This window comes from Vanellus vanellus (assembly GCF_965231255.1).
Source record: "Vanellus vanellus genome assembly, chromosome: 19".
NCBI lineage: Eukaryota > Metazoa > Chordata > Aves > Charadriiformes > Charadriidae > Vanellus > Vanellus vanellus.
The window spans coordinates 11,310,270-11,324,583 of record NC_138924.1 but is presented as its reverse complement, the minus strand read 5'-3'; the positions used below and the strand labels follow the sequence as shown (position 1 = coordinate 11,324,583).

The 14,314-nt window shown below is 40.7% G+C and overlaps 1 protein-coding gene across 5 annotated transcripts in view; it reads left to right on the top strand.

Moving 5' to 3' along the window:
* Positions 1-14,314, top strand: part of SYNRG (synergin gamma) — a gene marked incomplete at its 5' end in the record, with an annotated part of 41,218 nt that overhangs the window by 22,578 nt on the left and 4,326 nt on the right. For 3 of the 5 annotated variants that reach the window (XM_082492885.1, XM_082492884.1, XM_082492883.1), the window contains 6 exons: positions 449-1,399; positions 9,998-10,600; positions 10,956-11,119; positions 11,852-11,905; positions 12,648-12,744; positions 13,028-13,176. In XM_082492885.1, the coding sequence (XP_082349011.1) occupies positions 449-1,399; positions 9,998-10,600; positions 10,956-11,119; positions 11,852-11,905; positions 12,648-12,744; positions 13,028-13,176 (2,018 nt within the window). The remainder of the gene's footprint in view (positions 1-448; positions 1,400-9,997; positions 10,601-10,955; positions 11,120-11,851; positions 11,906-12,647; positions 12,745-13,027; positions 13,177-14,314) is intronic. The other 2 variants (XM_082492887.1, XM_082492886.1) reach the window with 1 other exon arrangement.

Sequence of the window (14,314 nt, the reverse complement as noted above, 5' to 3'; positions counted from 1 at the left end):
AGAATTGCTTGAGTAAGAAGGCAAATACTATATCAGTATAAGTGAAATTCAAGTTTACATTCATTGCTTAGCAAATATGGGAAGGATGAGGTGGGAAAAAGAACTTACGTGGAAGCTGAATGAGACGATAGTGATCACCTTTTGAATCTATTGGTCATGGTGTGTTTTGATATTAACTCAGTGCAAAGGGAATTTAATATAACTTTGAAGCTATTTGAAAGACTTAAGTGTTTGCTGGAATGAATATTAGAATCGCTGACCTTGAAAATTGTGTGGTTCATAGAAGTTGAGCTTGCAGTTCTACGTGCATCCTGAGGTCTTAATTTAAATAGTTTGCATAAAAACTTCTGACATTGCATGAAATAATTTGCTTGCTTGCATGGTGTGAGTATGATGTATTTGTTGTCACTGCGGTGTCTTACTGTTTTTTCGTTGTTTTTGTTCTCAGGAGATAACCTTGCAGAATTCAAGCCTGCAGGAACCGATGATGGTTTCACAGATTTTAAAACCGCTGACAGTATCTCACCATTAGAGCCACCTACAAAAGACAAAACTTTCCCTACATCCTTCCCTCCTCTGCCCGTTCAGTCAAAACAGCAAACGCAAGCGAAGACCTCTTTGAACCTAGCAGACTTGGATCTCTTTTCCTCTACTGGAGAAAACAAGCAGCTATCCTTTCCACCTGCATTTAATACATCAAAATCAGGCTCCTTTCCTCCACCGCCCCTTCCACCTACCACTGCCCAACCAGCACCCAGCAAAAGTTCAAGCTTAGCTGATGAGTTTGGAGAGTTCAACCTTTTTGGGGAATTTTCTAATTGCGCGTCAGCCAGTGGACAAGATGACTTTGCAGATTTTATGGCTTTCAACAATAGCAGTGGATTTCCTGAACAAAAACCAGATGACAAATACAATGCGCTTAAGCTAGAGGCCGGTCCTGTTCCTCATTCTGGCTCATCTGCCAGCACGGTGAAGAGTGGGCAGAGTTCTGCCACCGCTGCTACGCCCACCAAATACGATATCTTCAAACAGCTTTCTCTGGAAGGCTCTGGAGTAGGCTTTGAGGAGGCGAAGGACAACACGCTTTCTTCAGTGAAGAGCGATGATGATTTTGCTGACTTTCACTCTAACAAGTTTTCTTCCACGTGCAACAGCGTGGAAAAGTCCCTCATGGACAAAGTCACAGCTTTCAAGCAGGCCAAAGAAGACTCTGCTTCGGTGAAGTCTCTGGATCTCCCTTCTATCGGTGGCAGCAGTGTCGGCAAGGAGGATTCTGAAGACGCGTTGTCTGTTCAGTTTGACATGAAACTGGCTGATATGGGAGGAGATCTTAAGCATGTCATGTCTGATAGCTCTTTGGATTTGCCAACAGTTAGTGGCCAGCATCCACCAGCAGCAGGTGAGGAACTGGTTAGATTGCTCTGGTAACGTAGGTGATGGAGATTTCGGTGTTCTTCTGTGTGCTAAATTACAGTATTATGCACTAGTCTTTCAATAGTGAGAGACTTCCAAACCTGTGCAGCCGCTAGCCAACAGCCCCTTAGCAGGGCAGTGTTTATTTTTTGTCTTAGATGGCTATAAATAGATTGAACAGTTTGAACTCCATGCCAGTTTATTTTTGAGATTTGACAACATCATATTACTGGTACCTGTTAGCTATTGTCACTTAAGGGATTCGAGTGGAAAATTTTCTAATGCAAACAACGTCATTCCATTTATATTAGCAAGATGAATGGCAGAGAGTCTCACTTTAATCTCTTGGTTTCAACAAAGCGTTTGGCTTGGGGACTTAAACCCGCTCTGCGCTTCTAAAAGGGTAGGCAGAACACTAATTTGTGCTGTTAATGAAAAGCTGTCTAATCAACAACACTAGTATATTCCCGTTACAGTGGGGCTTAATCCGTGTAGCCAGTATTTTTGCAGGACTGCAAGTAGAAGTATTGCATACACTTTTTAGAGTTAAAACCCTCATTGGAATAATTGTGCAAAGGGCCTGTAATTGTAGTCTCGTGACTGGTAACTCTTGGTCCTAAATTTAAAACCATGGGCCTTTTACTGTATCTTTATCAGATTTTCACCTTCTTTAATTTCCCTTTATGAAAGTACGCCTGAGAGAGTGAATCGACCATCTCCGATCTGATCGCATATCGTAAAACAAATTTCCCAAGTGTCCTGCTTTTTCTTTTCATATGTACATAGGAAGATAAGATATAGTTAAATGTTCTGTGGCCTTCAATAATACGGGAACTATTACTGTGTTCTAGCGACAACTATTATGCAGTCAAAGGCTTTTCTGAACAGGGGGGAGCATAGAAACTATAAATGTAAAAGCTGTTACTGCAAGAATTGGTTATTTCCATATGAAATATTTCTTCCAGTTTTGCAGCTATGGGTAGAGAAACTACACAGTACTGTAATTTTGCATTATATGATATTTTTAAGTAGGAGAGAGAATTAAGTTGGCAACTTTGACATGGAAGATACTCTATAACAGGGTACAAAATATCAGGAATAATTTATTAGCAAAGACATTTAATTTTCATATTACTACTTGGTAAAATTCCAAGTTGAGTGAGCTTTCAGAAACGTAGCACCTACAGTGTATTCTTGAATGTTTACTTTGGTTTGGTTTTGAAAGCACTTTTTCCTAATATTTTTCTAGCCTCTTTTGGTGGTAGTTTGACTTACGTAGCTCTTCTACAGGATGTGAGCTTTTGCCACAGAAATCAGTGATTAATAAATTGCCATTTGTGGCAGGAGAGACTTTTTTGGTTTGTTTAAAGGGGTTAGCCGATCATATGCTTGTTGCTAAACTTTTGAACTCTGAAGTATTAATTAGAAGCTATTTTTATTAAACTTAAACGAGTCTGTATTCTCCTATGGTGCCAAGCTAGATGTTTTTCCACAGGGAGAGTTTTACTCCATTTAACTCTGTTTGGATCTCGTAGCGGAGCGTGCTCTTGGACGATCTGTTACGAATACTTCTGTGCTCGTGTGTTCCCTTATGTATGTTTGATACATTTCAAGCTATGGACTGCTGATGTTCAAGTCCTTTTTTTTCAGTTTACATAAGTTAAAAAGCAGATTTTTTTTCCCCTCTTTATCTTCTTCAATCTGTAAATCTAATGTCAAAAAGGGACAGTATCCCTTTGTTATCCTCACTGCTGAGAAATGGGAGGCTAGTCATGGGGAACCGTATGTTTGCAAGCACCGTGTAACATCTCCAGTGAAACAGCAGCGGGACAGAGGTGCTGAGACATGATTTGACTTTTCTGACGTACTGATACAGAGGTCTCTATCCTTTGGCTATCGAGATTTCATGTTGCATAGCATCCAGGTAGTGGCAGGTAGGTTGCTTACGCTGGGAATCAGAAAGAAATTGTTGAGTTGCTTCCCATCCAACAGACTTTGGTCTCTGAGGGAAGAAAGGTTGTCAGTTTTGCTCTCTCCAAAGGGGATACTGTCTCTTTAAACTTTGCTATAATTCTTTGTGTGGAAGGTAGATTATACTAATGTTGCCTGATTTCTCTTGCATTTACGTCGTATAACCCTTTGAGCACTGGCTGCATGCTGTTAGTTTCAACCAGGCCGCTTCTTTTTAAACCAAATTTACGTTTCACTCCAAGACAAAAGCATTTTAATTAGCACCTAGTCATGTTATATCAACCTAATTTGTTCTGCGTCCTGCCAAACGTTGCAGCGAGAGTGTACCCTCGCCTGGGTATTCTCAAAGGGTTATCCATTTGCTGCACTTACTAATCTGTAAAGTACCTTTTTCTTTGGCATTATTGGAGAACTCTGTATATTTTAATCAACTTCAGGCTTTTTTTCTGCTTTTCTAATGTCTATTTTCAACTAAACATTTCCTGTGTGAATGTGCCTTCTCAGATCTGCTTTGATATCTCTCTTCTGCGAGTATTGACCTGCATGCTTTCTTCGATAACGCCCTTACGAGCTCCTATGTATCACTATCTTTTGTGATCTGTAAGTCCTGTTGTGTTAATAAATATTATCTTGGCATATTTTGAAAACGTGGGGATGTGTGTGATTTGTTGCAAACCAGCAGTGTTTCTCTTTTTCCTGAAAAATACAAAGTTTAAAGTTATAGTATCCCCTTAAGGTGGCGGGTGCCTTTCTCTTGCACAGCAGCGTGTGGGTGAGCTTCTTTCTCCTCTTCCAGCGCTTTGCCCTCGCTCTCTGTGCGCTTCTCAAACTTTACATATCAAGCTAAACAATATTTTTTAGAAGAGCAGTTTTGGAGAGGGATTGACTAGAGGAGAGGTGTGGATGGCGGGGTTGTTTCTGTGAGTTGGTTGTGAGGCCGTGGTAGTTCAGACTGAAGACAGAAATAATGTTTTCTCTGTCCTGTTGCCTCCTCCTCTGGATTTCCCCGCTGCCAGCCAAGGTTATGTTACGCTTTTGTGGAGGGGACCAACTGGAAACTGTGTGGCTATCAAGGCCTTTATGAGTAGGAGCCCATTAAACAACATTCTCATATTTATTTAGCTAATCTAGGGTGAGTTAATCGGTGCCCCAAAGAAAAGGGCCCTGCTTCCTTTTTCTTTTGAGGAACTCCTGGCTTACTAAATACTGAAGCTTTCAAACACGAATGACAGCGGCAACTTTGTGTCATGTAATTATGTCACTTTGAATTCCTCCAGATCATGGGCCACTAACAGTATGGGATTGATGTCAAATTGGCAGACAAGGTAAAAAGCTAAAAATAATTGAGATGTGGAATAAAGTTAAAGCGTTATGCCAGCGCAAACTGAGGTTTTATAGTTTGTTGCCACAAGAGCAAAAACCAGACCAGAAACCAGAATATGTTTTGTCTTCTTTACACCAATCTTGAGAGACTTTAAAAGAAAAGAAAAGAAAACAAAACAAAACACCACCCCTCTTTCATTCTGGAGAACCAGTAGGTTATGCCTAGCCCTAAAGCTTTTTAAACTGAAGGCTTGAGCATAAACCAGAGACATAATTCTGCAGGACTGTGCTATTAGTATTTGTTCAGTTAATCATACCTGGAGGAGGGAGAGTAATGTTCATGACTCTGTACTTTATTACGTTTTTGTCCAGACTTGACAGTCACATTCACTCACTTGCTCTCATTTAGTGTAATTCTGCAAATGGAAGCGGTTAACAACACTTCTTTATCCTGAGAAGACCTGTAAGAGGGGAGGGCGCTGCGTGTTTCCCGAGCGCCGTCCATGCCGAGGCAAAGGGCGCAGAGACGGGGCAGCTGCCCCGGGCTCCTGCAGGGCTGAGCTCAGCCCTCTCTCCGCTTCCAGTGCAAGCTCAGGGGGTCTTTATTCTGCTGCGAAACGGTGTTTGTCATGAAAATTGAAAAATAATTAGCAAATTCTTTAATTCCACAAGGTTTGAAGGCTTTCCTCTCCTTTTTCCTTCGTTTTAATTTATCTTCCGGTCAGCATTCCTGATGGTTTTCACCTTGGCGGTGCTCGGTACTGCTGTTCTTTAGCGAAAGTAAATTGGAGTAACTCCCTTATCATTAACGCTGTTCCAGACTTCACCAGCTGAGAAATGGGCTTTGAATTTTTCCGATGGCTGATAGGCGTGAAACAGATAGCAGCAGTACATACAAACCTCCGTATTCTTCCAGTTTGCTCTCCGCCTTTGTCAGGTGAAGCCCCACAGGGGGTGGTAAGGAGGTGGTGCCTGTCCTGGTCCTGTCTCTGGGCTCCGTGCTCAGGCTGCTGGTGATGCTCCCAGTGGAGAGCTCCGCTTTCGGTGCGTTGATGCTGTTTTGCTGGGAACAGAACTAGCTACCGTCTGCATCACCCTAACAATGAAAAAATGACACAAGAGTTGTATTTCTTCATCACAATTTAACATAAAATGAAATATAAAAACTTGAAAGTCTCCTGTGTTGGTAAAAATCACTAAATATCTTATAATCTTCTGAATTGTCTTCTTCAGTTTTCTTTAGAATATCACTAAGGCTGTCAAGGGTTTTCCTTAAATGATTAAACTGTTGACATTGAAGGCTCCAGCTTGTAAATTGCCTCCAGCCATAACTTAATCCTTGGTAGTTGAAATAAATTGTTATAGTTGGCTCAAATGAAAGATGTCAAGTTTTTCTGTAGATGAGATAGCACTGGGAAACAGTGTTTTAACTATATTTCATCCTCTGTCAGTATTCTGGATGTTCCTTGGCAGCTATTGCTCTGCTTCTCTCCAGCAGCTCGTGGCTGGTGTGTATAGCTGTAGCTGTCCCCCGGCGATGAGCAGGCAGGTTGGATGATGGGTTGGGTAGTTCGAAATAGCTGGGAAGTAAACGGTAAATATCGCAAACCTTTTGCTTTGGAAGAAATACAAATTGGGTTTGGTTTCTAAAGCTTTTGGAAACTTAACTGCGCTCCAGCATGACGCTGTGAAGATCGCTTTTCCCATTCTTAGTTCACTAGAACAATATTTTTAAGGGGAAAAAAAATGCGGTTACGTGATATTTGAATGGATCTGACGTTGATTTTTACAGACACACACGCAGCCATCCCACCCTGCCCCCATCTTTAAGCAATCTGAGAATCTATATCCAGTGTGTTCAACCTGGGGTGTGTTTCAGGGTCTCACCAGTGCAAAGCTGGCGGTGCTAATGACATGTGGCTTTAACTCTATTGCAAGTAAGAGCTTTTGGATTTTTATAACAAAACTAAACTCAAAACTGTGGTGGTGTTTCTGAAAAACACCACAGAATTGCTGCTGAGGTTACTAAGGAATACTGTTTTATGGCGATATATTTCACTGAAATCTGTTGATATAGCTCTTGTGGTCGGATTACGGGATTCCGAACACACAATCAATTTATGATTTGCCCTGCTTCGACAGGGAATTTGCTGTATGCTCTCCATTTGGATAAAATTTGATGTTTCTCATTCTGTTCTTGCTAAAAGTTTCCTGCAGGAGGAAATGGCGGTAGCTCTGTGGCACCTGTCTTTGCTAAGTGTGATGCTTAGTTAGAAGTAATCCTTTTTTTTTTTCCACTTAATCATCTCTTGCTTTGAAAAAAATATTACTGATACACCTGCATCTTTTCAAATGAATTGCTATACCAGCAAAATGCAGCTTTTATTACAGCAGAGGCTGGAACTCCAGCATTTTAACTACAGCTTTTTTATTCCTTAAATGTATTTGTGGTCTTTAAGAAAAAGGCTGTTGGAGGAGCAGTTCTTAACACTGCTTAATAAAACAATCTCTTTGCCAATAATAGATACCCACATCACAAAGAGCTCTCTAGGGTCAACCAAGAAGTGCTTTTCACGTGTAAACTGTTTCTTTGCTTATTAGTCCATGGCGAGTTGCTCTGCTACCTGTCGGGGGAAAAGCTCCTCTTTTCATTATGCAGCAAATGTGCTCAGAGCTCCGATAAGCCTTTAGTTGTGCCGTAGCTATGGCAAAGGTTATGATTTTACTTCCTCTGTGCTAAAACATCGAACTTGTGCCAAATGATTCTATGAAGTGCAGTGCATGGCACAGCAAAAGGTTGGGTTTTTTGCAACAGAATAAAAATTCTTATAAAAGATAATTTACCTTAGATTACGGGTAGTTACACATACATTCTTATTTTTCACACTTGTCAATAAATTGTTGTAGGACTGCTTTAGCCGTAAACGCTTTGTCTCTGAACACAATATTTTTCCGGTAATATAATACTTTTAGGAAAGTTTATTTGCCAGAGTAGTATGTATAGAATTGAACTATTGCCTTTCATCCCATCTCTTACACCTATGCGGATGGGTTTCATGTCTGCACGAGTTCACATAGAGAATCTTGAATCTTAGTTAGTGAATAATTAAAACTTTGTTCTGCCTCCCCTGCCGTGACCTATTGATTGCGGTTCAGGCTTCCCACCGAAACCTGTGGCTGGTCCTGCCTGTCCCTGAGCTGGCATGCGATCCAGGGGGATACACTGACCCCGTCCTTTCGGATGTGTTTTCCAGTTCAAACTCTTACCATTTATCAAAGAAATCCTTCACAATAGACTGTGCAGAGCTTCACAGTAGGATCATCACTCTTTCTTTTCATTTCCTGGTGAACACCGAAACAATAGCGATGCTTAAATCTTCACTGGGTTTTGGAGTCAACACAAATTGGGAGAAAAAAAGTACACTGTGGTATTTTCAAGATCCCAGGATTAATTACAGCTGGCTAACATTTTGTAGGTTATTCTGGCACTCTTTAATGCTAGTGAAGCTTTCATTTAACTTCTTTAAACAAAACCGTGTGTTTGAGAGCACAAGGTGTGGCTTCTTGTGATAAATTACCGATCCCTTGCAAGTCAGCTCCTTTTCACCTCGGAGCCTTCTTTCTGTTCAGGTTTGCCGAGAGCAGGTGATTTCATCTCTCGTCTGTTTACCCTTCTGTAAACTGCTTGCTCTACAAGTTTAATATTCGAATGGCACTTTGAAATCTTGCTGTCTATAGGCAAGGTGCTAAGGTTTGTTCCCGAGATGCTGTCACATGCAAACGCAGCAGCTGCAGGAAGCCTGTCCCGTAAGAGGATCTGGGAGATGGCACACCGTGCCTCGCTGGCCCCTTGCAAAGGGCCTTTTATTGCAGCAGCCGTCAAACTCTATCCTTCTATTGTATATTTGTTGGACTTTTTAATTAGCGATGTATATGGGTCATGCCTGGAAAGCAGCCTAAAGCATAGCATGCTCTCCCCTTCCAGTAAAGTGAATAAATGAAGGCAGAAATGTTTTGTGAAATGGCTTAATCCTCGGGCTGGTGTGGCTGGATTGAATAAAGCGGGCAGCTGGAAAGTCAGCTTGCTCCCACCCGGGCTCCATGAAACCCAAGTTGCTGCTACTGTGTGCCAGCCAGTTAAGACCATCAGAAGAGTTCTCAGCTAAAACGATGCTCAGAGAGTATATTTTCTGGTTCGGATTTGCTTTACCTCGAGACCGTTTGACCCTGGGCACTGAGCAGCAGCCGAATGTCTGATCCAAACTGACAATTGTTAATGCCGGAAAACAAATGCCAAGTGTAGTATAGCAGGGATTTATTTTTTTTTTTTTTAATGCTTTAATGAAAACTACCCAGCCTCTGGCTCTCTGTGCCTTTGCTGTGGATCAATCTCAGTCTAAATGTGAAAGATCAGTTGAATGAGTAGCGGACAAAGCCCAGCAGACCCTGGTCCCTGTGCCGGCGCTTTTGCTGGCTCTAATGTAAGCGCCCAGGCTATATCTCATACCTGCTCATGGCAGTGAGAAGAACCTATTGGCCCATATAATTGCCAGGTGAGTATAAATGTTTGGAGCTTTCTGCAAAATAATTGGATTTTCTCTATACTTAACTGAATAAATAGTTTGTAAAAGCTATAACACGATCTTCGCAAATGTTCGTGTCGTTCCTGGAACCTGTGAGTTTGAAGAGTCGGCCGTGCGACACTGCAGGAACTGTGATAAGCTTAAACAGGATTTCTGTTTTTTAAAAATTCTTGCAGCACATTTTTATACGCTATTTATATCAAAGCATGAATATAAAATTAATATATTAATACTTTATCGGAGGGAATGGAAAAGTTAGCCTAGTCTTCTGTGCGGTTGGATTTGATAAGATGAAATAATGCGATGTTTGAGTTGCTAATGTTTACATTTTGATTGTAGATTCTGCAGCCAGCATCAGAAACTGAACGGGTGATCTGTGCAGTCTGTACTCCCTAGAAACATATTTTTTTTTTTAGTGTTTCTTCACTACCCGTAATGGGATGGTGACTTTCAGCTTAAAATATAAGACAATATTCAAAGGTCAAGGCTTACACTTATTAAATGGAGAAATTTCTGTATTAAATGCTTAGGTATTTTTCAGGTTATTTTTCTGCAAACTCTAGTTTAAGCCTTGTTGAAACAACAATTCACTGTGTGTGTTCTTGCAGTTCCTTAAGACACTTAGCAAGTTGCCATTGTTTTTATACACAGTGCAGAGATTTACGTTTGAGCTTCAGCTTCTAATTGTAGGGGTTTGTTTTTCTCAGATATAGATGACTTAAAATGTGCCCCATTTGGAAGCTACAACAGTGGGTCTGCAGTCAGCAGCCTGGCAAGCTATGACTGGTCCGACAAAGAAGACATTCATCAGGGCAAGAAGCCCTCCTCCTTTGTCCAGTCTTCAGGAAGTGGATCCTCTGCGGCTACTTCTGTTCTTCAGAAGAAGGAGACCTTGTTTGGCAGTTCAGAAAACATTACCATGACAACAGTTTCCAAAGTGACAACCTTTTCCAGCGAGGATGCTTTACAGGATGTTTCCTTTGCAGCTTTTGCAAACTTTAAAGACTCTGGACCAATATCCAGCGGTCCAAGTGATGATGACATTGGCGACTTCGGTGATTTTGCAAGACCTTCATCAGAAGCACATGATGCAGCAGCTGCAGCTGACACAAATCAAGAGGCAGATTTCCTTGCTAGTGGTGTCTCTTCTGAACTGCAAAGAGAGTCCACAGATGACTTTGGAGAATTCCAAAGTGAAAAGCCAAAAATCAGCAAGTTTGACTTCTTGGTGGCGACTTCCCAAGGCAAGGTGAAATCTAGTGAAGAAATGATCAAGAGTGAGCTGGCTACCTTTGACTTGTCTGTTCAAGGTAAGCCTGCTCAGGGTGGAGGAAGCCCATAATGCATGTGCTTATCAAAGACTAATTTTTCTAATCAAATTAAAAATTAGCCAACGTGGATTGTTCCAAAGGCTGCTGGAAACAAGCTGAATCTTCTCATTGATTGCTGTTGTGTTTGGAGCAGCTCTTTTTCTAGAAGAAAAAAAAAAAGTGCCAAAAAATTGTAAGAATTGAGGAACTGGGGAAATTTGCTCCAGTCACCGAGTAAATAGAAGGCTTTGTTCTTCTGGAGTAGTAGTGCATCCCTTGCTACTACTTTATTCATTTTAAATAGTCCATGCCTTTATGAGTAAAAGACTAACTTGTTTATATCCTAACTTTTCAGGGTCTCATAAAAGGAGCTTAAGCCTAGGTGACCGAGAAATAAGTCGCTCTTCACCTTTACCAGTTTTGGAGCAGCCATTTAGAGATCGTTCAAATACTCTAAGTGAGAAGCCTGCTTTGCCTGTCATCAGAGACAAATACAAAGACTTGACTGGGGAAGTTGAGGTAAGGAAGTGTCTGGAATACAAGTGACTTGGCAATGATTGTCATCAGTGTGATATCGAGGGTATCCCAAGTCTTTGGGACTATAGCTATTTGAAATTCAGGTATGATTCTGAGATAGCATCTGGGTAAGGTGAGATGTTTTGATGGGAGACTGCTCATAAAGGAGGTTTCTTCTCTCCTGTCTTTAAAGTCTTGTGAAGTGGGGAAAAAATGCTGTTGTCTGAAAGTCACTCAGAATCACTTGACCTTGCAGTCTAAGCTTGTAACTGGAAATTAGTTACGACTTAAATCTAATCCCAGCTTTGGCACCGAGACCGTTGGCTTTTGGAAATGGCTTAACTTTTTTGGCTGTGTGGCAGTTATTTCTCTTGCTCATCTTCAGAATAGATGGTGAAAGGACTCAGTTCAAATTCTGCTAATCCCCATTTCTAGAGCAGCAGACCTGTAACAAATGTGTTGGGAGTAGGTATGTGCAATGCAAACTTTTTACCCATTCATATATGTTTTTCCTTTTGAAACTAGTTCTAACTCCCAGAAATCAAATTTTAGAGTTCAGGTGCAAAGAGAATAATTAAAGAATGGGGGAAAAATTAGGAATAGGCATGTTAAAAGTTTACATAGCTAATCTGCAAGTAGTCTCTTAAAATGCCTGGTTACTGTATGTCTGCTGTGATAGGAGAAAGGGAAATGAGCGTAGGAACAAGATTCAGACTGTCCTTTTCTTTCAAATAGGAAAGCGAGAGGTATGCGTATGAGTGGCAGAGATGCTTGGAGAGTGCCCTGCAAGTAAGTGTATAGTCTCCTCCAAAACCTTTTCCTCCGTCCTGTAGGTACCGCCTCGTTCCGTGTTTAAGACCATACAGGCATAGGAAGGGTGTGAATCAGCCCAAGTGGATTACGGTTTTTAAACCAAAAGCTGTCATGCAGCAGAAGCGTTACCTCCTCAGTTTAAGATGCTGTACTAATCTCCCTGTCATTTCTGATTAGTTTGGCTTTTGCCTAAATTTTGAAGTTAACTAGTTAATGGAGTGTTCCTGTGTTTTGGGGGCCCAGTAACACCCGTTGTTCAGGGCATTGATATCAGCTGTCTCTTCTGTACTTTTTGAGAAGTGGGCTTGTTTAATGTGCTGTGCGGATGGGTCAATGATTTTCTGGTAATGGCTGTCAGATGTTTCACAGACAGATTAGTTTTCCTTAAAATTTCTCCTTTGCATTTGAGTATTAGACAGGCAAAACTGTAAACACAATTATTAAACTAGATAGCAATGCATGCATACTCTTAAAACTATTATTTTGGTAATGAAAATATTTGAGGCAATACATTAAGGTTTTAAATGTTCATATTTTTCTCCTGATCTACTTACCGTGACAGCATGAACGTATAAAAACATGTGATGGACTGTGGCAATTATTTCTTATTTAATTTGCCTCCTTTTTTGTATAATAGTTTATGTTGGGGACTATCTTGTTCGTAACAATTATTTTATGGTAGGTAGCACCATAATTTTATGAAATTCACTTCCACCAGGTCATAAAGAAAGCAAATGATACCTTAAATGGAATAAGTAGTTCATCCGTTTGCACTGAAGTTATCCAGTCTGCTCAAGGCATGGAATATTTACTAGGTATGTTTTAATTTACCGTGTCTCTTACATTGAAAGTTCTCCTCTGAAAAGCAGCGATATATAATCACTCTTTTCAGAATGGTATTTTCTAGCTTAACCTTTCCCTGTACCAAAATAATGAACAACTCTTCTGCTAAATAAATATAACTACTGCTTTGAAATACCTGTCCATGACTACCTTTTGTGTGCTGTGCCTATTTTGTGCTATTTCTGAGTTAAGGTTTCAGGAACCTGTGCTTGCAGTGAATTCTCTGCAATCGTCCGCTGTGTTTTCTGTCAACAGGGGTTGTTGAAGTCTACAGAGTAACAAAGAGAGTTGAACTGGGTATCAAAGCAACTGCTGTTTGTAGTGAGAAACTCCAGCAGCTGCTCAAGGATATTGATAAAGTGTGGAACAACCTAATAAGCTTCATGTCACTTGCTGCTTTAACGGTAAGACCAAAAATAAGTCGTAATTACATGTAAAATGATTTCATGGGGTGTCCTAACTTTACAGTTTGCATTTTTCTCTTGCAAAATGGAAATGTGCTTATTCCTGATATCCAGTTTAAAGCTCCCTGTAAGAAGACTGTTATTTACATGCAAACATGATGTTACATTACGTAGTGTCTTAATGATTTAGATAATATCCTGTGTGTCTGTGGACCTCTCCAATAAGGGAAATTTAGTAAAATTTAAATAAGCCATTTTATGAAGCCACAATAGCGGGGATGTATCTTGTCTTTGTGATATCCCTGCAATTAATTTTAATGCTCACAATACAGGAGCACACAATGTAGCAACATGGGAATAACTAAGCCGTTTTCCTTTTTATCTGCATTTGGAAATGCCGGAGTTTGTTTTGGTTCCCACTACAGACTAAATAGCTTTTCCTCCTCTGAACAGAACTGCCAGAAAAAGCTCCATTGCTCTGACAGTTTGGTAGGAGCTTGAGAGCTTTCTACGTAACTGGGCGAGTGTTCCAGGGAGAGATGGTGAGGGGCTGTCTGAGGGGTGGCCTTTAAGAGAAGGAGCATCCTGTGGGAAGGGTCTGCAAAGGCACTGGGAAAGAGGGGCACATTGGGGCCAGGTACAGAATACACACAATTAGAAGGCAAAAAAAAATCACCTTGCCATTAAATACCTTCCACGTTTTGTGTGTGTATGTTGCAGGAAATGCAATGTGCAAAAATGACTTTCTTTAACCACAGTAAAACTCATATTTTTAGGGGATCATCCATCTGTAGGGGCTTGATATTGTCTTGCATAACGGATCCCTTTAACTCAGTATATACTTAAGGAGTCTTTCTCTCTCAGTATCAGTACATTGCATCAAGCATCAATAAGTAGATCATTACCATGCTTATGTTTTCACTGAACGTCTTAATTTGTGGTTTCCTTCTTCCAATGCAACTATGGCCATTAAAAATTTTTGCACTCCAGTAAATGCTCGTTTATAAGTCAGGCCCAGAGTACTCGGTCTCTGCTTGAACTAGTCACCTTCAGCGCACCGTCATTCCTTGCAAAACAGGTATTACAGATGATCAGTCCCTTTTCATACCTCTTACACATTTTAAACCTCTCCAGCACA